At 47.2% G+C, this 20,715-nt stretch overlaps 1 protein-coding gene across 4 annotated transcripts in view; it reads left to right on the top strand.

The window, feature by feature from the left end:
- Positions 1 to 262: 262 nt before the first annotated feature.
- The window catches only part of PLEKHB2 (pleckstrin homology domain containing B2), a 31,410-nt gene continuing 10,957 nt past the window's right edge, over positions 263 to 20,715 (top strand). For 2 of the 4 annotated variants that reach the window (XM_060178173.1, XM_060178170.1), the window contains exons 1-5: positions 265 to 389; positions 15,518 to 15,562; positions 17,671 to 17,823; positions 18,722 to 18,824; positions 19,888 to 19,927. In XM_060178173.1, the coding sequence (XP_060034156.1) occupies positions 15,526 to 15,562; positions 17,671 to 17,823; positions 18,722 to 18,824; positions 19,888 to 19,927 (333 nt within the window). In that variant the 5' untranslated portion in view covers positions 265 to 389; positions 15,518 to 15,525. Of the gene's footprint in view, positions 390 to 15,517; positions 15,563 to 17,670; positions 17,824 to 18,721; positions 18,825 to 19,887; positions 19,928 to 20,715 lie in introns of all 4 variants that reach the window. The other 2 variants (XM_060178171.1, XM_060178172.1) reach the window with 2 other exon arrangements.

The following is a 20,715-nucleotide window of genomic DNA, read 5'->3' as shown; positions in this document are numbered from 1 at the left end:
CCTTTTGCGACCTGTGTTCTCCCCCCACCCCCACCGGACTCATCTACTTTGGTGCAACCTGCCAATGCCGGTTCAGGTTCCACCGGCGCCCGCGTTTCGAAGGCGCCCTGCAGGCTTGCCGTAGAGGGGCCACCGGCAGCAGCAGCCGAGCCCCCTCGACCCAGCCGCTCGCCGGCCGCGCAGAGGCCCCGCCCCCTCAGGCCCCGCCCCGCCGAGGCCCCGCCCCCAGTCCCCGCCCCGCGCACGCGCGCTCTGCGCGTGACGTGACCCCGCGTCGAGCAGGGCGTGAGGCAGTCGGAGCCGAGGAGCCGCGGCGGCCGCTTCCGTTCGCGCTTCCCTTCCCTTCCCTTCCCGGTCTCGGTCGACGCCGGCGGCCGCTGTGTTCGCAGGTGAATGGCCGCGCTCGTCGGGGCCGCCCCGGGGCCCCCTCGGGCGAGACCCGCCTCCCGCCCTTCCGCGGACGCGCCCCTCAGCCCGGGGCCGGGCGGCGCGGGGGGGCGCCCATCGCGAGTCTCTCCGAGCCGACCCGCGACCCCCGCTGCCCTCCCCCTCCCTCCTCTCGGCCCCCTCCCCCCTCCCCTCCCCCGGCCCCTCCCCCGCCCTCGCCGCCGCCCCCCCTCCCCGGCTGAGCCGGGCTGAGCCGGGTGTTCGGGCCCGGGGAGTCTCCGGCGGGGGCGGGGCGGGGCGGGGTGTCCGCGGAGCCGCCTGAGGAGCCGGCGGTTGGGGGGCGGGGGGCGGGGCGGGGCGGCCTCGTGCGGCGGGGCGGCGGGGGAGGGGCGGCGGGGGCGGAGCTGTGGGGGTCGCGGGGGGGCGGGGCTGTGGGGGTCGCGGGGGGGCGGGGCTGTGGGGGTCGCGGGGGGGCGGGGCTGTGGGGGTCGCGGGGGGGGCGGGGCTGTGGGGGTCGCGGGGGGGGCGGGGCTGTGGGGGTCGCGGGGGCGGGGCTGTGGGGGTCGCGGGGGCGGGGCTGTGGGGGTCGCGGGGGCGGGGCTGTGGGGGTCGCGGGCGCGGCGGGGCGGGCGCCCCTCTGCGTCGTGACCTGCGGCCGCGCGACCGTTGCGCGTGGGCGGCAGCGCCAGGGGCGAGGTGGGTGGGAGGCCCTCCCTCCTTCTGCCCCCTCCCCCTTCTCCCCTCCCATCTCCCTTCTCCCCTCCCCCTTCTCCCCTTCCCTTCTCCCCTCTCCCCCTTCTCCCCTCCCCCTTCTCCCCTCCCATCTCCCTTCTCCCCTCCCCCTTCTCCCCTTCCCTTCTCCCTTCTCCTTCCCCCTTCTCCCCTCCCCTTCTCCCCTCCCCCTTCTCCCCTTCCCTTCTCCCCTCTCCCCTTCTCCCCTCCCCCTTCTCCCCTCTCCTTCCCCCTTCTCCCCTCCCCTCTCCCTTCTCCCCTCCCCCTTCTCCCCTCTCCTTCCCCCTTCTCCCCTCCCCTCTCCCTTCCCCCCTCCCCCTTCTCCCCTCCCCTCTCCCTTCTCCCCTCCCCCCTCCCTTCTCCCCTCCCCCTTCTCCCCTCCCCCTTCTCCCCTCTCCTTCCCCCTTCTCCCCTCCCCTTCTCCCCTCCCCCTTCTCCCCTTCCCTTCTCCCCTCTCCCTTCTCCCCTCCCCCTTCTCCCCTCTCCTTCCCCCTTCCCCCCTCCCCTCTCCCTTCCCCCCTCCCCCTTCTCCCCTCCCCTCTCCCTTCTCCCCTCCCCCCTCCCTTCTCCCCTCCCCCTTCTCCCCTCCCCTCTCCCCTCCCCCTTCTCCCCTCCCCTTCTCCCCTCCCCGTCTCCCTTCCCCCTCGTGCCCCCGGCTCTCTCCTTCCCCCTCATTTCCCTTCTCCCTCCCTCTTCCTCGTCCGTTCCGGGTGGGTGCGGGACCGTCCCTCCCCGTGGCGCAGCAGGTGGAGGGGGAGGTGGGGAAGGGCAGGTGCCCCAGCGGCGCCCCCTGCCCGGCGTGGGTGTGTGAGCCCGTGGGGTGACGGTGACGGGTGACTGACGTCTGCGCTCCCCCTCCCCCCGTTTGCCTGATGACGAAGCGCCGGTGCGGGGTGCCGGCTGGGCGGTCGTGCTCCGGGAGGGAGGAGGAGCGGAGAGGGACCTGGAGCCCCAGCTCGGGAGGCGCTACAGGTCGGGTACAGATAGATCTGTGCGTGTGCGTCTGTGTGCGCGCGTCTGTGTGTGTGTGTGCGCGTCTCTGTGTGTGTGTCTGTGTGTGTGTGCGCGCGCGTCTGTGTGTGTCTCTGTGTGTGTGTGTGTCTGTGTGTGTATCTGTGTGTGTGTGTCTGTGTGCGCGCGTCTGTGTGTGTGTGTGTGTGCGCGTCTCTGTGTGTGTGTCTGTGTGTGTGTGTGCGCGCGTCTGTGTGTCTGTGTGTGTGTGTGTCTGTGTGTGTATCTGTGTGTGTGTGTCTGTGTGTGTGTGCGTCTGTGTGTGTCTGTGTATGTGTGTGCGTGTGTCTGTGTGTGTGTCTCTGTGTGTGTGTGCGTCTGTGTGTGTGTGTGTGCACGTCTGTGTGTGTGTGTCTGTGTGTGCGTGTCTGTGTGTATCTGTGTGTGTCTGTGTGTGTGTGCGTCTCTGTGTGTGCGTCTGTGTGTGTGCGCGCGTCTGTGTGTGCGTTTGTGTGTGTCTGTGTGTGTGTCTGTGTGCATCTGTGTGTGCGTGTGTGTCTGTGTGTGTGTGCGTGTGTCTGTGTATCTGTGTGTGTCTCTGTGTGTGTGTGTGCGTCTGTGTGTGTGTGTGCGTCTGTGTGTGTGTGCGCGCGTCTGTGCGCGTCTGTGTGTGTGTGTGCGTCTGTGTATGTGTGCGTCTGTGTGTGTGTGTCTGTGTGTCTGTGTGTGTGTGTGTCTGTGTGTGTGTGCGCGTCTGTGTGTGTGTGCGTCTGTGTGTGTGCGTCTGTGTGTGTGCGTCTGTGTGTGTGTCTGTGTGTGCGTCTGTGTGTGCGTGTGTCTGCGTGCGCGTGCGTCTCTGCGTGTGTGCGTGTGTGTGCGTTTGTGCGTGCGTCTCTGCGAGTCCGTGCGTGCCTGTGCGCATGCGCGTGCGTGTATGTGCGCATGCGCGCGTGTGCATGTGTGACTACGTGTGCGCATGTCTGTACGTGTGTGCGTGAGTGTGTGCGCGCGCTCATGCTGGGGGCTGGGCCCCTCTAGAGTCCAGTCACTGCTCCTTTTTCTCTCCAACCAGAGCTCAGGCTTGGGGGACTGTGGGGCATGAGAGTCTGATAACCGGTATGCGGTCTACCCCCGCCCCGCCTCGCCCGCCTCGGTCAGGGAGACAGAGAGAGACAGAGACAGAGACGCGCTGCCCTGCCAGCTTTCTCCAGATGGGGTGGGGGCCGGCTGGAGCCTGGGCCTCAGGACTGCGCAGCGCACTAGCAGCGGTTGCTTCTGCCCCCAGGCCTTATCCCCCCACCCCCCCCCCCATTTTAATTAGCGGCAGGGACACCACAGCACCTCTCCTGGTAACTGAAGGGCTGACTGGATGTCGGTGACGCCAGGGCACAGGCTGCCGCTCCTGCAGCGCCTCTTGCTCCTTGGGAAGCCAGGCTTCTCTTGACTGCTCACCCTCTGTGCGCTGCCCTCACTGACCGTGATTGCTTTCTCCATTCCTTCACCTTTTTCTCATTTTTTTGTATGTTTATTTATTGGATAGAGACAGTCAGAAATCGAGAGGGCAGGGAATGATAGAGACAGAAAGACCCCTGCAGCACTGCTTTACCACTTGCAAAGCTTTTTCCTCTATAGGTGGGGACTGGGGCTTGAACCCAGGTCCTTGCACGTTGTAACGTGCGCTCAACCAGGCGCGCCACCACCTGGCCCCCCTTTACCTTTCTTTCTTTCTTTCTTTCTTTCTTTCTTTCTTCCAAGGTTACTGCTGGGGCTCCAGGGTTATCCATGAGTCCACTGCTTCTGGAGGCTATTTTTTTCCCCTTTTGTTGCCCTGGTTGTTTTTATCGTTGTTGTAGTTACTGCTCTTATTGCTGCTGTTGTTGGATAGGACAGAGAGACATGGAGAGAGGAGGGGAAGACAGAGAGGGGGAGAGAAAGACAGACACCTGCAGACCTGCTTCACCGCCTGGGAAGCGACTCCCCTGCAGGTGGGGAGCCGGGGGCTCGAACCTGGATCCTTATGCCGGTCCTTGTGCTTTGCGCCACGTGTGCTTAACCCGCTGCGCTACTGCCTGACTCCCCTTTACCTTTTTTTCTTCACTAGAAGTCTAAAGAAAATACTTTATTAGTGGGGAGTCGGGCGGTAGCACAGCTGGCGCCAAGCACAAGGACCGGCGTGAGGATCCCGGTTCCAGCCCCCCACTCCCCACCTGCAGGGGAGTCGCTTCACAGGCGGTGAAGCAGGTCTGCAGGTGTCTGTCTTTCTCTCCCCCTCTCTGTCTTCCCCTCCTCTCTCCATGTCTCTCTGTCCTATCCAACAATGACAACATCAATAACAACAATAAAACAACAAGGGCAACAAAATGGAATAAGTAAATAATAAAAAAATAAAATACTTTATTAGTTTTAGTGACTAAAAATTAAAAAAAAAAGTATTAAAAATGTTGAAATGGAGGCCAGACGGCGCACCTGGTTAAAAGCACATGTTACACTGCACAGTGACCCACGTTCAAGCCCCTGGTCCCCACCTGCAGGGGTAAAGCTTCATGAGTGGTGGAGCAGGTCTGCGGGTGTCTCTCTTGTCTCCCTCTCCCATCTCAATTTCTCTGGCTTTATCCAGTAATAAATGAGTATATTGAAAAGAAGCTTTCTTATAAGAATATTAAAATAGGGGTCTGGGCGGTATTGCAGCGCAATAGTAGTGTAAGGAACCCGGTTTGACACCCCCCCCAGCTCCCCACTTGCAGGAGGTTCGCTTCACAAGTAATGAAGTATGTCTTCAGGGGTCTGTCCTTCTCTCCCCCTCCCTGTCTTCCCCTCCTTTTTCAATCTCTCTGTCCTATCCAACCGCAGCAAGAACAATAGCAATCACAATAACAACAAGGGCAACAAAAATGGGGAGAATGGTCTCCAGGAGCGGTGGGTGGTTCCTAGCAGTCACTGAGCCCCAGCAATAACCCTGGAGGCAAAAAAAAAAAAGTTAAAATGAAACTATTATTTAGTCTAGGAATTCCACTCATGGGAATATATCCCAGAGACCTGAAAACACTAACTTAAGAGGTTATTGTGCCCCATAACAGCGTGATTTATAATAGCCAGAACACAAGTACCACTAGTGATGAGTGGATAAAAATGCAGGCCTAGGCATATACATAGGAGGCATGTTATTCAGCCATAAACATGAGAATAATCCATGGCTACATGAATGAATCTTGAGGGCATTATGCTAAGAGAAGTTCAAAAGACAAATATTCAATTATATGTGGAATCTAAAAAAATCTAAAAAAAATAAAGTGCATAGAGAACTTAGATAAGATTTGTGGTTATTAGAGTGAGAGGAAGGGGAACTATTCTAAAGTGTTCCGTTCAACTTGAAGTTACAAAAAGGCAAGTACTTTGGATGGCATGTACCATATGTCTAGCTGTGTAGTGAGATAATTTCATCACTAGGTTTGTATGTAATGATGAATTGAGATTGTTGTCATACTCTGCTCTCAAAATAATTCAAGCCAATATATCATAACTCACACGCTTAAGTATATGCTTATGTTACGGTGTATTACTGCATACACCATAAGCATACAGTGCTGTGTCAGTTACATTTCAATAAAATTGGAAAATAAATATTTTAAAAAGTGGGCTCATGGAACCAGACATTCTCTTGGTTGTTAATGACTTCAGAATTATTTATTTTTAAAGGTTTTTAAAAATTCATTCATGAGAAAGATAGGAGGAAAGAAAGAACCAGACATCACTCTGGCACATGTGCTGCCAGGGATTGAACTCATTACCTCAGGCTTGAGAGTCCAATGCTTTACTCACTGCGCCCCCTCCCGGACCACAGTTACTTCAGAATTTGATCATGGGGACAGAAAGCTGAAATTTCTTTTTGATTTCTTTCATCCTTCAGTGAGTTCTTGTGTGTGGCTAGTTACTAATTGGTTGGGGGGTCAGGGAGGATAGCTAAATGAGTTAGACCACCGACAAGCATTTCTTAGGCGCCGGAGGGCCCTGGTTTAATCAGACACCATTATAAACCCAAGCTGAGTGGTGCCTGGTGTCTTTCTCTTTCTTAATAAATCTTAAAAAGAAAAAAAAAAAATTGTTGCTGGTAGTGGGCCAGTGTCCTATATGAACTGATCTCTAAATGATCATGACCATGACCTTTCTTGTACATTGGTTCTTCTTATTGCCTTCCTATTACATTCTTAAACGGGTGTTTTCCTCCCCTTGACAATAAAGTAGCTTTTTTTTTTTTTTTTCCCCCAGGAAGTAGCTCTTATCGTTAAAGTAAAGAGGAAGCCAACTAGAGTAGCCAGAATATGGTGAGGCAGTTGTAAATTGGTAAATCTGAATTGTAGTAAATGGGACAGAATGAATATATTTGTACTGTGTTCACATTTAGTGTACTTACTGCAGAGCTATTTGGGCATTTTACCTTGTCTAATTCTCACAGTAATCCCTTGAGGTTATTTAGTAATGTCAGATTGTACAGGTACGAAAAGGCTTAGAGGTTTAGGATCTTACCAGTTAGTAAAAGGCAAGGTAGGTTTCATACTTGGAACCAGCAGAGACCAAAGGCAGGTACTTTCTACCTCTTAAATAGGTTGTTTTGGATTCACTGCTTGCAAAATAACGAGTTCATGTTTAAAATAATTTAAATTGTTAAATACAGCTCATATGTCTAATATTTCTATAGATTTTATTGGCATGTGAATAATGTGGCCAAACCTGCAGCAGGCTTGCTGGCGTCCCGTTCTCAGTAGATTTAAGAGCAGGCCTTAGACTTCATCTGATGAGTTTCAGTCTGTGCTCCAGGATAGAAATAGTTAAAATGTTGACATAAGTTATGAAATGGCGTGGCAGTCAGCAGGGTAAGCAAAAAGCTATTCGAGTTTTCTTTTTAAAAAAATTTGTATTTATTTACTTTTTCCCATTTGTTGCCCTTGTTTTTTATTATTGTAGTTGTTATTGATGTCCTCGTCGTTAGATAGGACAGAGAAATGGAGAGAGGATATTCGAGTTGTTTTAAGGACTAATTTGGTTTTGTAATCTGAAATAAAAAAAATTTAATTTTGCTTGTCTTTTTTTTTTTTTTTTTTTTAACCAGATCACTGCTCAGCTCTGACTTATGGTGGTGTGGGGGATTGAACCTGGGACTTGGAGCCTCAGGCATGAGAGTCTCTTTGCATAACCATTATGCTATCTACTCCCCCCCCCAACATTTTCTTTCTTTTGGTACTTCATTGGTTCCTAGTTCCTCCTGGCTTACTCTTTCGCTTTGGAAAAACATTCTTCATGCGCCCTGTCCAGAAACAAGGTGCATGGAAGAGAAGTTATAAGTCTTCCAATGTTCGCATGGATGGCTTTGTCTACTAGGCTAGCAGTTTTGGCTGAGTATGGGATTCTGACTTGGGAATAATTTTCTGTCAGCATTTTGATCATCAACTTAGGCAGATCCTATGTTATATATATGAATATTTATGTTGCAGAGGTTTCTGGAGTGCACTTGATCACTCTGCTGACTTTTTAAAATTCAGATGGATGGATAGCTGCATAACAAATAAGCAGACTGAAGCACCCCTAATTTTATTGTAGTTCTCCTCATGTGTTAAGGCTCCAACCTGCGCTGTGTACATGGGAAAACAGACTTGCTTTGGTGCAAGTAGACTTGTTTTTGGTTCACCTTACATGGTGAATTCATCATCTCTAACCTATGATTTTTCCCCCCCTTTTTAATCTCTAGAAGTCTTAATGTCACTTGCCTTCAGATTTCTAAATTTCAGCCATACTTTGCTCACAATCTTTGTAAATTCGCCCTGTTTGGCACCTAGTGGATCATTTGTGTCAAGAAATGTGCACTATTTTAGGAAACGGTTTATTTATTTTCTTTTTTTACCAGAGCACTGTTCAGCTCTGGCTTATGGAGGTGTGGGGGATTGAACCTGGGACTTCAGCGCCTTGGGCATGAGTCTTTTTGCATAACCATAATGCTGTCTACCCCCACCTGGAAATGTTTACATAGAAATTCTTGAGAAAGACACCTGCAGACCTGCTTCACCACTTGTGAAGCGATTCCCCTGCAGGTGGGGATCCGGGGACTCGAACAGGGATCTTTAAGCCACTCCTTGTGCTTTGCGCCACGTGCGCTTAACCTGCTGTGCCACTGCCTGACTCCCTGCTAATATAATTTTTAAGTTTCTTTTATTCTTGACTTATGTGAGTTTTTTAAAAAATTTTTTCCCCCTTTTTTTGCCCTTATTTATCGTCGTTATTGCTGTTGTTGTTGGATAGGAGAGAAATGGAGAGAGGAAGGGAAGACAGAGGAGGGGAGAGAAAGACAGACACCTGCAGACCTGTTTCACTGCCTGTGAAGCAAACCCCCTGCAAATGGGGAGCTGGGAGCTCGAACCAGGATCCTGATGCCGATCTGTGTGCTTTCCGCCATGTACACTTAACCCGCTCAGCTACTGTGAGATTTTTTTTTTCATAATTAAAAAAATTTTTAAATTATTTTTTAATGTTTGTTATTTTATTTTTGTAACCAGAGCACTGCTCAGCTCTGGCTTATGGTGGTGCGGGGGATTGAACCTGGGACCTCAGAACCTCAGGCATCAGTCCCTTTGTATAACCATATGCTGTCTACGCCCGCCCTTTAAATTTATTTTACATGTGATTTTTCTCAAGTGTCCTAATGATGTTTACTGTGTGCTGCTATTTAAGATAGCAAACACTGTTGAAAGTCTGTACTTTTTTTTTTTTTTTTTTTTTTTTTTTGCCTCCAGGGTTATTGCTGGGGCTCCGTGCCTGCACCACGAATCCACTGCTCCTGGAGACTAATTTTCCCATTTTGTTGCCCTTGTTGTTTTATTGTTGTAGTTATTATTGTTGTTGTCGTTGTTGGATAGGACAGAGAGAAATGGAGAGAGGAGGGGAAGACAGAGAGGAGGAGAGAAAGACAGACACCTGCAGACCTGCTTCACCTCCTGTGAAATGACCACCCTGCAGGTGGGGAGCCGGGGGCTCGAACTGGGATCCTTAAGCCGGTCCTTGTGTTTCGCGCCACATGCACGTAACCCGCTGCGCCACCGCGGGACTCCCTGCTCTGTTACTCTTAAAACTGTAATGTCTCATCCCTATTGTGAGCTGTGCCTGGTAACCCCAAGACCAAAGGTAACCCCTAAGACCAAAGCCTTTTGCGTTTTTGACCCTCTCCAGGAAGGAAATTCTTAAGATTGGGGCGGTAGTTGCCATTATTTTAGAGGGCCTAGTAGCAGCTCTTCTTCTTTTTCTTTTTAATCTTTAAATATTGTTGATTGAATAGAGACAGAGAAATATAGAGGAAAGGGTGAGTGAGATAGGTAGAGAGTCACTTGCAACATTGCTTCTCTCTCAAAGCTTTCAGAAAGGATAGAGAAGTTAACCAGTTTTAGGAAGGACACCAAACAACTAAGCCAGTGGACGTGTCAAATTTGAAACAGTACAGTGCATTAAAACTAAAGGAGGCTCAGAGAAAGCATCTTAGTGTTTTTGGCAGTAAGACAGGTAAGGCATATCTTTTGAGGTTTTCTGTTCCTTAATTGTAATCAGCTCATTTTCAGGGAACACTGGTTCCCTTTAGAGAAGACCAGTATCGGAGATAAAAATCTGGGCGCTGGCAGACAAATGAGACTGTTCCATGTAATGACTAAAGGCAGACAGTATGATACCAGATAAGAAGCCACTTGAGTCAAAAGAATTACCCCTTTTCAAAAAGTCATGAGATTCTATTGTTAATTCCAGCTTAAAATTCTACCTTGAGCATTTTAAGGGTAGTTACTATGTTTTGGGATGACGACATCACTGAATAATAAAGAATAATCACTGATGATTATTCTTCATCAGTCTATTTATATTGAATTTTTTTCCAGTCCTTTTTTAATTAGAAAAATGAACCTTACACAAATTGTAAGTTTCATCAACTTTTTCATCAGTGACTCATTTGTCACTGATGTCTCTTTATTGCCCCGAACAAGACTGAGCACACATTAGGTGTTCAAAAATAATGAGTGATTGAAAATAAGGATGTTACTACTACTAGTTTAATATTTTATTTATTTATTGGGTAAAGACGGAGAGATTAAGAGAAGGGGAGATAAAGAGGGAGAGAGACATTTGCAGCCCTGCTTCACCTCTTGTGAAGCTTTCCCCCTGCAGATGGAGACCAGGGATTTGAACCTAGGTCTTTGTACACTATAATGTGTGTGCTTAACCAGGTGTGTCACCTCCTGGGCCAAGTATGTAATTATTATTAGAAAACTTTAAAAAAATTATTTATTTATTGGCTAGAAACAGCCAGAAATTGAGCTGAAGGGAGGAGATAGAGAACGAGAGAGTCAGAGTCAGAGAGACATCTGCAGCTTTGTGAAGCTTTTCCTCTGCAGGTGGGGACCAGGGGTTTGAACCCTGGTCCTTGCACATTGTAACGTGTGCTCAATCAGGTGTAAAGTTTTTTTTTTTTTTTTAAAGATTTTTATTTATTCATGAGAAAGATAGGAGAGAGAAAGAAACAAACATTACTCTGGTACATGTGCTGCCGGGGATTGAACTCAGGACCTCATGCTTGAGAAGTCCAATGCTTTTATGTACTGTGCCACCTCTTGGACCACAGGATGTAATTATTTTTATACCTTACATCCTTTTGGAAATAAATGATTGTTTTGGTTTTCAGTTGCAGGATGTCAAATATAAACCATTTTAATAAGAAATTGGTTGTTTGGTTTAATAGAAAGCTTTGCTTTGAGGTAGGTTTCTGGATTAGTTAGTTGAGTGGCTGACTTAAGCAATGTCAGCTTTCTACTGTCAGCTGCCCTTAGGCTGTTTCCTTCATGGTCAGAAGTGACTGGCAGCAGCTTGTCTGTTCACATTCTAGAAGAAATGGGAGAGACTTTCTGGATCTAGTTCAGGTGGGGCTATGAGAGAGACGGGGAAAGATAGAAAACGTCCTTTCTTGATAAAGATAAGATACTTAGATGGGGTGGGGGAGAGGGAGACTCATACTTTTTTTGAGGTGCCCAGTTGGACATTTGCTCTGTTCTATTTAATTTGCAAACTTGAAAGAGTAGGGTTTGTGGTCCGGGAGGTGGCACAGTGGAGAGAGCATTGAATTCTCAAGCATGAGGTCCCAAATTCAATCCCTGCAGCATATGTACGAGAGTTATGTCTGGTTCTTTCTCTCCTATCATTCTCATTAATAAATAAGTAAAATCATCTTTAAAAAAAAAAGAGAGAGAAAGGTTCCCTCCCCCTTCTCCCCAGAGCCTGCTCTGGCGTATGATGATGCCAAGGATTGAACCGAGGATCCATAGTGTCTGTTGCATAAACTGCTCTATTATTTTCTGAAGAAACAGGTTTTAAGGCCTTAAGAGCGTGTCTAAAATGCTAAAATGGTAAACAAAATTGGCCCATTATCTGAAAGCTTCCAAAACCTAATCTATATCCATTTCAGAATATGAAAGTAAATATATATGCAAATTGTTAGAAATAAATAATACAGGGAATGGTAAAAGAAACTGGACATCCTTAATTTGGATGTATGCACAGTATTCATTGACACAGTATCGCCACTCGTTCACATTTACTTACTTTTTTTTATAGTTTTTCTCCCCTTTACCATCAGGTCTAACTGGGGAGCCTTTGTGCCTGTACAGTTTCACTGCTCCTGTCGGACTATTTCCCCCCCTTCAGATAAAGGATGAAAGGTAGAGAATTGTAGAGACAGAGAAGGAGAGATACAATGGTACTTTTTCACAGCTTGTGAAGCTTCGTCCCTGCAGCTGGGGAAGTGGGTCTTGAGCCCAGGCCCTCCCTCACATGTGACAGAGTGAGCCGTCTTCCTTCCGGGCCCATGCTTAGACGTTTTATCACCTTTTGGAAGGCAGCTGTGCAGGTGTCAGCTTTTGTGTGTTTCCATTCTCATACTGTCCTCCCACTTTGCTTTTCACATCGGCACAGTGATCTGTCCCTGTGAAACTACATGCTGTAGTCCTCAGGGTAGGCACTTTGGTTGTGCCGAGTGTATGCTGATGACCCTCTGCATGTAAGCACGTCAAGGAAAGCTGTGTTGAGCAGTGGTGTGACTGCTGGGTGGGTCAACGTATATAAATGCGTTTTTAATAGAAATTGTAATAAAGTGGTGTTGCTGTAGTAATTTTTAGAACATTAAAAATAATCTGGGCAGAGGAGACAGCATAATGATATAATGGTTATACCAAAGTCTTGCCTGACTGAGACTATAAGGTCACAAATTTAATCTTCTGCATCACCATAAGCCAGAGCTAAGCAGTGTTCTGGTGTTTCCGTTTCTTTCTCGTTAAAAGAAGTAAATATTGGGGGTTGGGCAATGATGCACCTGGTTAAATCCAGACTGCCCTCCTCCATACACTGGATTCCGTTACCTTGTTTATCCGCCTTCCGCAAGTGTTTAAAGTCTGAATAGGTGACTGTCAGGCTCACTTTCTAGAAGGCTGCAGCAGTTCTCATTCCTGCCATATGCTTTTTCTTTTGTGTGCATCTTACTCATTTGCATTTTGCATTTTGTCTTTTGAATTAAGAGAGAAATGAGTATCTTCTGAGTTTATTCCCCATTCATTTTTTTTTTTAATTAACTGCCAAATGTTTGCCACTTTTGTTATATGGGTTTTACAAGTGTAGGAAGCTGGCTTATTGCTGTCATGTGGTTGTAAATGTTTTTTCATAAAATCTTTTTGCCTCTAGTTGCTGGGGCTCAGTGCCAGCCCTAGAAATCCACTGCTTCTGGAGGCCTCCCCCCCTTTTATTTGATAAGACACAGAGAATGAGAGTGGTGAGTAAGTGAGGCTCCTGCAGACCCACTTCACTGCTTCTGAAGCACCCCTGCAGGTGGGGAGCAGGGCGCCTGCCGGATCCTGGCACTTGGCGCCCTGTTCGCTTAACTTGGTACACCACCGCCACCCTGCGTGCCCCCCCCCCCTTTTTTTTTTTTTTTTTACCAGAGCACTGCTCACCTCTGGGTTATGGTGATTTAGGGGATTGAACCTGGGACTTTGGAGCCTCAGGCATGAAAGTCTCTGCATAACCAGTATGCTATCTACTCCCACTTTTATTTTTTTTAAATTAATTCCCGTTTGTTGCTCTTGTTGTTTTATTGTTGTAGTTATTGTTATTGATGACATCGTTGGATAGGACAGAGAGGAGGGGAAGACAGACACCTGCAGACCTGCTTCACCGCCTGTGAAGCGACTCCCCTGCAGGTGGGGAGCCAGGGGCTTGAACCAGGATCCGTCAGCCGGTCCTTGTGATTTGAGCCACCTGTGCTTAACCCATTGTGCTACCGCCCGACTCCCCACTTTTTTTTTTAATATTTATTTTATTTATTTATTCCCTTTTTGTTGCCCTTGTTGTTTTATTATTGTAGTTATTGTTGTTGTTGTCGTTGTGGGATAGAAATGGAGAGAAATGGAGAGAGGAGGGGAAGACAGAGAGGGGGAGAGAAAGACAGACACCTGCAGACCTGCTTCACCGCCTGGGAAGCGACTCCCCTGCAGGTGGGGAGCCGGGGGTTCGAACCGGGATCCTTATGCCGGTCCTTGTGCTTTGCGCCACCTGCGCTTAACCCGCTGCGCTACCGCCCGACTCCCCACTTTTTTTTTTTTTTTTAAGAACATTCCTTTTGAAATTTTATTTTATTTATTGGTTAGACACAGAAATGAAGAAGGAAGGGTAGTTGGAGAGGAAGAGACAGAGAAATACCTACAGCACTCCTTCACCACTTGAGAAAGCTTCCCCCACAGGTAGGAACCTGGGTCCTGGTGCATTTAACATGCTTCCTCAACTGCCTGCGCCACCAACTAGCCCCACCATTGCTTTCTGCGCTGTTTGATTCCTCCCTCCCTTCCTTTCACTACGTTAATAAGAAGGAACAAGATGGGGGCCAGGTGGTGACGCACTTGGTTACGCACACACTTCACAGTGTGCAAGGACCCAGGTTCAAGCCCCTGGTTCCCACCTGCAGGGGGAAGATTTCCTGAATGGTGATGAAGCAAGGCTGCAGGTATCTCTTTCCCTTTCTATCCCCCCATCCCTCTAAATTTCTCTTCGTTTTTAATAAACTAACTGAAAAAAAGTAATGTTAAAAAAAATTAAATAAAAAAGAAAGAAAGAAGAAGACCCAGAGCGCCATTCTGGCACTTGTGATGCTGGCGATGGAACTCACACTTTATCCGCTGTGCCATCTCCCAGACCACTGCTTATTTTTAGGTGACGCTAGAATTTGAACATAGGGTCTCACACATGTGAGACATGAGATGAAATTGGTTGCCAGAGGAACCAAACTTGAAACTAGAAAGGTTTAAAACTTTAATTTCTCTCTCCCTCTTTTAACTTTTTTGTGTTTGCTTATTTGAGACAGAAATTGAGAGGGATGGGGAAGATAGGGAAAGAGGCAGAGAGACACTTGGCAGTCCTACTTCATTCATGAAGCTTCCCCCCTGCAGATGGGGACCAGGGGCTTGAACCTAGGTCTTTGTGCACTGTAATGTCTGTGCTTAACCAGGTGCGCCACCACCTGGCTCGTTTTAAAACTTTTCAACCGGGATTGGGCAGTAGCTCAGTGGGTTAAGCGCACATGGTGCAAAGCGCAGGACTGGCATGAGGTTCCTGGTTCGAGTCCCCAGCTTCCCACCTGTAGGCGGATCCCTTCACAGGCGGTGAAGCAGGTCTGCAGGTGTCTGTCTTTCTCTCCCCCTCTCTGTCTTCCCCTCCTCTCTCCATTTCTCTCTGTCCTATCCAACAACAGTAGTAATGACAACAACAGTGGTAACAAGGGCAACAAAATAGGAAAAGGGGCCTCCAGGAGCAGTGGATTGGTAGTACAGGCACTGAGCCCCAGCAGTAACCCTGGAGGTGTGCGCACGCGCACACACACACACACACACACACACACACACACACACACTTACACACACTTACACACTCTTTTCAACCGTTCTGCTATGTCTCAGGAAGAAGAGTGGGACTGGAAGTTGAATTCACTTACCAATGAGCAAATGAAGTAATTAATTATGCCTCCATTATGGTAGCCCCCATACCTTGTCCTTTGTGTTCTTTATTTGGGTACTCCTTTTTAATAAACAGATGAAGTGTTTAATAAACAGTAAAGTGCTTTCCTGAGTTCTGTGAGCTATTGTAGCCATTTTCAGTCAAAGTACATGGGTCCAAAGTGAGTACTCCTGTGGAAATCAGTCTTAAAATACAGGGTCTGATGCTCATAACTCAAGCTTGTTAAGTGTCAGGATCAAATGAAATGGAGAGCAGGTTGGTTTCTTGAGAGCTGGAGAATCGGTTGTTGGTTTGGAAAACTCTACATTTGGTATCATAAGGGCTGCGCTCTGTCTGGGTTTAATCTTGAGCTGTTTTCTTTTAACCCCTGTAGGTGAAAAGATGGCGTTTGTGAAGAGCGGATGGTTGCTACGACAGAGTAAGCACTGGACACAAGCCCTTTGAATGGGATTTCACGCTTCCCTTAGGACATGTCTTTACTTTGATCTGAAAGCAGATCACATTTGAAAATGCGCAGCACTCGCACTAGACTGTCGCTTAGAAAACTTCAGAGGTTGGGGCTGGGTGGTGGCACACTTAGTTGAGTGCACATGTTACAACGCACGAGGACCCCTGTTTGAGCCTCCAGTCCCCATCTGCAGTGGTGAAGCAGAGTTGCAGGTGTTTCTGCCCATCTCTGTCTCCCCTTTCCCTCTCGATTTCTGACTGTCTCTAGCCAATAAATAAGTATAATTAAAGAAAACTTGAGAGCTTTAGAAAGTTTATCTGCACATAAGAGTCCTCCTTACTTGTGTTGACAGGAACCAGAAACTGGTAGTCCCTTCTGCCTTCTCTTGTCTCACCAGGATGTTTCGTTACTAAAACCAACCTGAAGCTTTGCTTGACTCTTAACTAAGCCTAGCTGATCTATTGACATGGAGATACTGGGTTTTTTTGTTTGTTTTTTTGTTTGTTTGTTTTTTTGTTTTTTGTGGGAAATATCTCACATCTGGTGGTTGAACAGTGCATGAGATCTGAAATACTGGAGTCTTTGATTATAGGGTTGAAGATTTAGTCTGAGGGGAATGATTATATTTAAAACTAAATTCTTCCTTCTGTTTCCAGAGAAGAAAGGACTATTGGGGACATAATTCTTTACTTAGAGTATCGAGAGTCAATTTCTTACAGTCATCTCATCTCTGTGGGCCTTTATTTTTTCTTTTTAAATATTTATTCCCTTTTGTTGCCCTTATTATTACTGATGTTGGTGTTGTTGGATAGGACAGAGAGAAATGGAGAGAGGAGGGGAAGACGGGGGAGAGAGAGACACCTGCAGACCTGCTTCACCGCTTGTGAAGCGACTCCCCTGCAGGTGGGGAGCCGGGGGCTCGAACTGGGATCCTTATGCAGGTCCTGGCGATTTGCGCCTCGTGCGCTTAACCTGCTGTGCCACCGCCCGACTCCCTCTTTTTTCTTTTCTTTTACACCAGAGCACTGCTCAGCTCTGGGATATTTATGCTGGTCCTTGCGCTGTGCACCAAATGCGCTTAAGCCACTGCGCCACCGCTGGCCCCCAGGCCTATCTTTAAAAAAATATTTTTTTATTTTTGCCACTGTGGTTATTGCTGGGGCTTGGTGCCTGCACTATGAACCCACTCCTCTAAGTGGCCATGCTTTCTTTTTTTTTTTTTTAACCTATTTTATTTGAGGACAGAGAAAATGAGAGGGGAGGAGAGGAGGGGGGGGATAGAAAGATAGATACCTGCTCACCTGTTACACCATTCATGAAGCATCCCCCCTGCAGGTGGGGAGCTGGGGCACGAACTCAAGCCCTTGCACAAGTTTAATGTGTATACTCAAGCAGGTTTACTATTGCCTGGCCCCTAAAAAGATTTACTTGTTAACGTAAGAAAGAGGAGAAATAACTAGAGTATTGCTTAGGCACATGGGATACTGGGGATTGAATTTGGGACTTTGATGTCCAACACTTTCATCTGTTGGTTCGGTACACCATTTTTTTTGAATTAAAATTTTTAAAATTTATTACCCCTTTTTTTGCCTTGTTTTTTTTATTGTTGTTGTAGTTATTGTTGTTGTTGTTGATGTTGGATGGGACAGAGAGAAATGGAGAGAGGAGGGGAAGACTGGGGGAGAGAAAGACACCTGCAGACTGTTTCAGTGCCTGTGAAATGACTCCCTTGCAGGTGGGGAGCCGGGGGCTTGAACCGGGATCCTTAACTCTGGTCCTTGTGCTCATGCCACGTGCGCTTAACCCACCGCGCTACCACCCACCCCCCCGACCCCCCCCCCCCCCGCCCATACACCTTTCTTTTATACATTGTGTGCTTATCTTAGGCTTACACCTGAAGGGGGGTTCATTGTGTTCACGCTACTGGCGTTTGGTTTTTATTTCCATTTTGATGGAGTGGGTAATTGCAGGTTTACTCTGGAGGCCAGAGAAAAGTTTTCTTTGATTTTGTAATCTATAGATTAGAGGATAGAGTTGTTGCTGTTAGGACTCAACGCCAACGTTTCCCACTTTTTCAGGTACTATTTTGAAGCGCTGGAAGAAGAATTGGTTCGACCTGTGGTCTGATGGCCACTTGATCTATTACGATGACCAGAGTCGGCAGAGTGTTGAGGATAAGGTTCACATGCCGGTGGACTGCATCAACATTCGGATGGGCTATGAGTGTCGGGGTAAGTGGGTCTGTCTTGGCCAGTTGCTATCATCTACTGTACCCATTCACGATGGATTTAAATCCTTTTCTTAACTTCGCTCTTATTAACAGACTAAGAAGGTTTTTATCTGGGGAGTGGTGACTACAGTGGGATTCCGTACACTCGATCGTGAATCTGTTTGTTGACATGAGTTGGGTCCTTCAGTTTATGGTCTTTGCTCTGATGCGGAAAGCTATGGAGAAATAATGAACTAGAGTTTTGGGTACCTTAAGAAGAATGAAGCCTTCTATGTGATGATGTTAAACTCTGCTTGTAACTACTGGTGTTTGTAACTTCTGGTCTTATATATTAGCTTTATTTTATTTTATATTATTTTATTTACCAGAGCACTGGTCAACTCTGGCTTATGGTGGTGCGGGGGATTGAACCTGGGCCTTGGAGCCTCAGGCAGAGTCTCTTTTACATAACCATTAAATGATCTATCCCCGCCCCTGTATTAGTTTTCTTATAGCCTAAGTCTCCAAGGATCAGTTTTTGAAATCCCATCCTCAGATATCATAGGTATTTGTGGCATACAGAGATACTTAAAAATAAAATCAGATTTTCATTTTTAAATTAGTCATCTAGTTTGATGCTCTTGCATCCTGTTAGAGCTGATACTTTGTCACTTTTGCTGTATAGGAGTTTATTATTCTGATGTCTGGATTGTTCTTTAAAAAAGGCCTACTTGTTGTCTCCTGAAGTATATTTAATTATACTGGTGATGTTTCATGCTTTCTGTATAGCAGAGCAAAGACGTTTTGTAATTGGAACATTCTAAATTGCTGGTTGTGGTTATCTGAATTGTTAGGTTTAAGACATTATTGTAACCCTATGTAAACATATATCCCTTTATTCTACTTACTTGTTTTCATAGATATTCAGCCTCCAGATGGGAAGCCAAAGGACTGTATGCTGCAGATTGTCTGCCGAGACGGGAAAACCGTTAGTCTTTGTGCAGAAAGCACAGATGATTGTTTGTAAGTTTTGTTTTCTTACTTGTTTCATTAAAACTTTTTGTTTTGTTTGTTTGTTTTCTTTAATTTCCAGTTATCAGGAAGAGGGGAAGAATGGAAGTGCCATTTCCCTTGAGGGAGCAGAATTAGTGACTCAGACTGTGTGAAATAAATGTAGCTGATGCAGCCCTCCTCCCCTGCCCTCCCCTCCCCTCCCAGGTTTATTAATTAATGGTAGAGAGAGAGGGGAGAGAACCAGCCAGAACATCACTCTGGCATATGTGATGCTGAGGATCAAACTCTGGGCTTCATGAGAGTGGTGCTCTAGACTCTTTGTGCCACCTGTCAGCTGCAAACAGGCCCTTTCCCTTTTCTGTTAATCCTGATTTTAGTTCCTGCAGCTCAGACAGGATTCCATAGTATGAGAATATATTATTCCTTGTGCATGTCTCAAGTAAGTTGAATTGGGACTCAGGTCAAGAAAGCTACTTATTAAAAAGCTTGTCTAAACTCTTTTTCAGAAAATTGGTTCCCAGTGCAGGGTTTGAGATAGATGTTGGCTTACCTTTTTTTTTTTTTTTTTAAACCAGAGCACTGCTCAGCTTTTGCTTATGCTCAGGCTTATGGTGGTGGGGCAGGTATGAACCTGAGACTTTGTATCTTCAGGCATGAGAGTCTGTTTGCATAATCATTATGCTGTCTACCTCTGTCTGATGTTGAATTACTTTATTTATTTACTTATTTACTTGCCTCCAGGGTTATTGCTGGGGCTCGGTGCCTGCACCATGAGTCCACTGCTCCTGGAGACTATTTTTTCCCCTTTTGTTGCCTTGTTTCATTGTTCTTGTGGTTATTGTTATTGATGTCATTGTTGTTGGATAGAACAGGGAGAAATGGAGAGAGAGAGACACCTGCAGACCTGTTTCATTGCTTGTGAAGGGACCCCTCTGCAGGTGGGGAGCCGGGGGTTCGAACCAGAATCATTATGCTTTGCCCTTATATGCCCTTAACCTGCTGCACTACTGCCTGACCTCCATTGGATTACTTTAAAAAATGAAATACTACTTTCTTTTCTTTTGTTCTCCAGGGCCTGGAAATTTACACTCCAGGATTCCAGGACAAACACGGTAAGTTGCTAGTGGTGGTCCCAGTCATGCTTTCATGTAGTTTTGCTGTAACAAGTACAATAGGGCATTAGAAAAGTGAAATAAGAAAGATGGGCTTTTGGGCCACCTTGCTAGCCCTGAGTAATCAAAAGGCAAAATAGATTGTGTATAGAATGTAGCTTTGACTGCTACATTTCAGATGGTAGCTTTTTCTTTCTAAAATATTTGTATTTTATTAAAAAATTATTATTTATTTTCCCTTTTGTTGTCCTTGTTATTTTATTGTTGTTGATGATGTCGTCGTCGTTGTTGGATAGAACAGAGAGAAATGGAGAGAGGAGGGGAAGATGGGGAGAGAAAGACAGACACCTGCAGACCTGCTTCACCGCCTGTGAAGCGACTCCCCTGTAGGTGGGGAGCCGGGGCTCGAACCAGGATCCTTACGCCGGTCCTTGCGCTTCATGCCATGTGCGCTTAACCCACTGCGCTACCGCCCGACCCCTTTAAATATTTTTATTAATATTTATTCACTGGGTATATAGAGAGAAACTGAGATTGGAAGAATGACATAGGGAGAAACATAGACACCTATAGCACTGCTTCACCACTTGTGAAGCTTCCCCCTGCAGATGAGGACCAGGGACTTGAACCAGGGTCCTTGCACATGGTGCTAGGTGCTTAACTCAGGTGCGCCACCACCTGGCCCTGGGGTATTCTTTGTTAATGGAAGGACCATTGAGAGTGATCCATTTAAAATGCCAGGATAACAGGGCATGGTTCTTGAATAATGGAATGCATTAGACACATTA

The sequence above is a fragment of the Erinaceus europaeus genome, chromosome 18 (assembly GCF_950295315.1).
Source record: "Erinaceus europaeus chromosome 18, mEriEur2.1, whole genome shotgun sequence".
Lineage (NCBI taxonomy): Eukaryota > Metazoa > Chordata > Mammalia > Eulipotyphla > Erinaceidae > Erinaceus > Erinaceus europaeus.
Note: the sequence above shows the minus strand (reverse complement) of the source record. Positions and strands in the feature narration are given on the sequence as shown.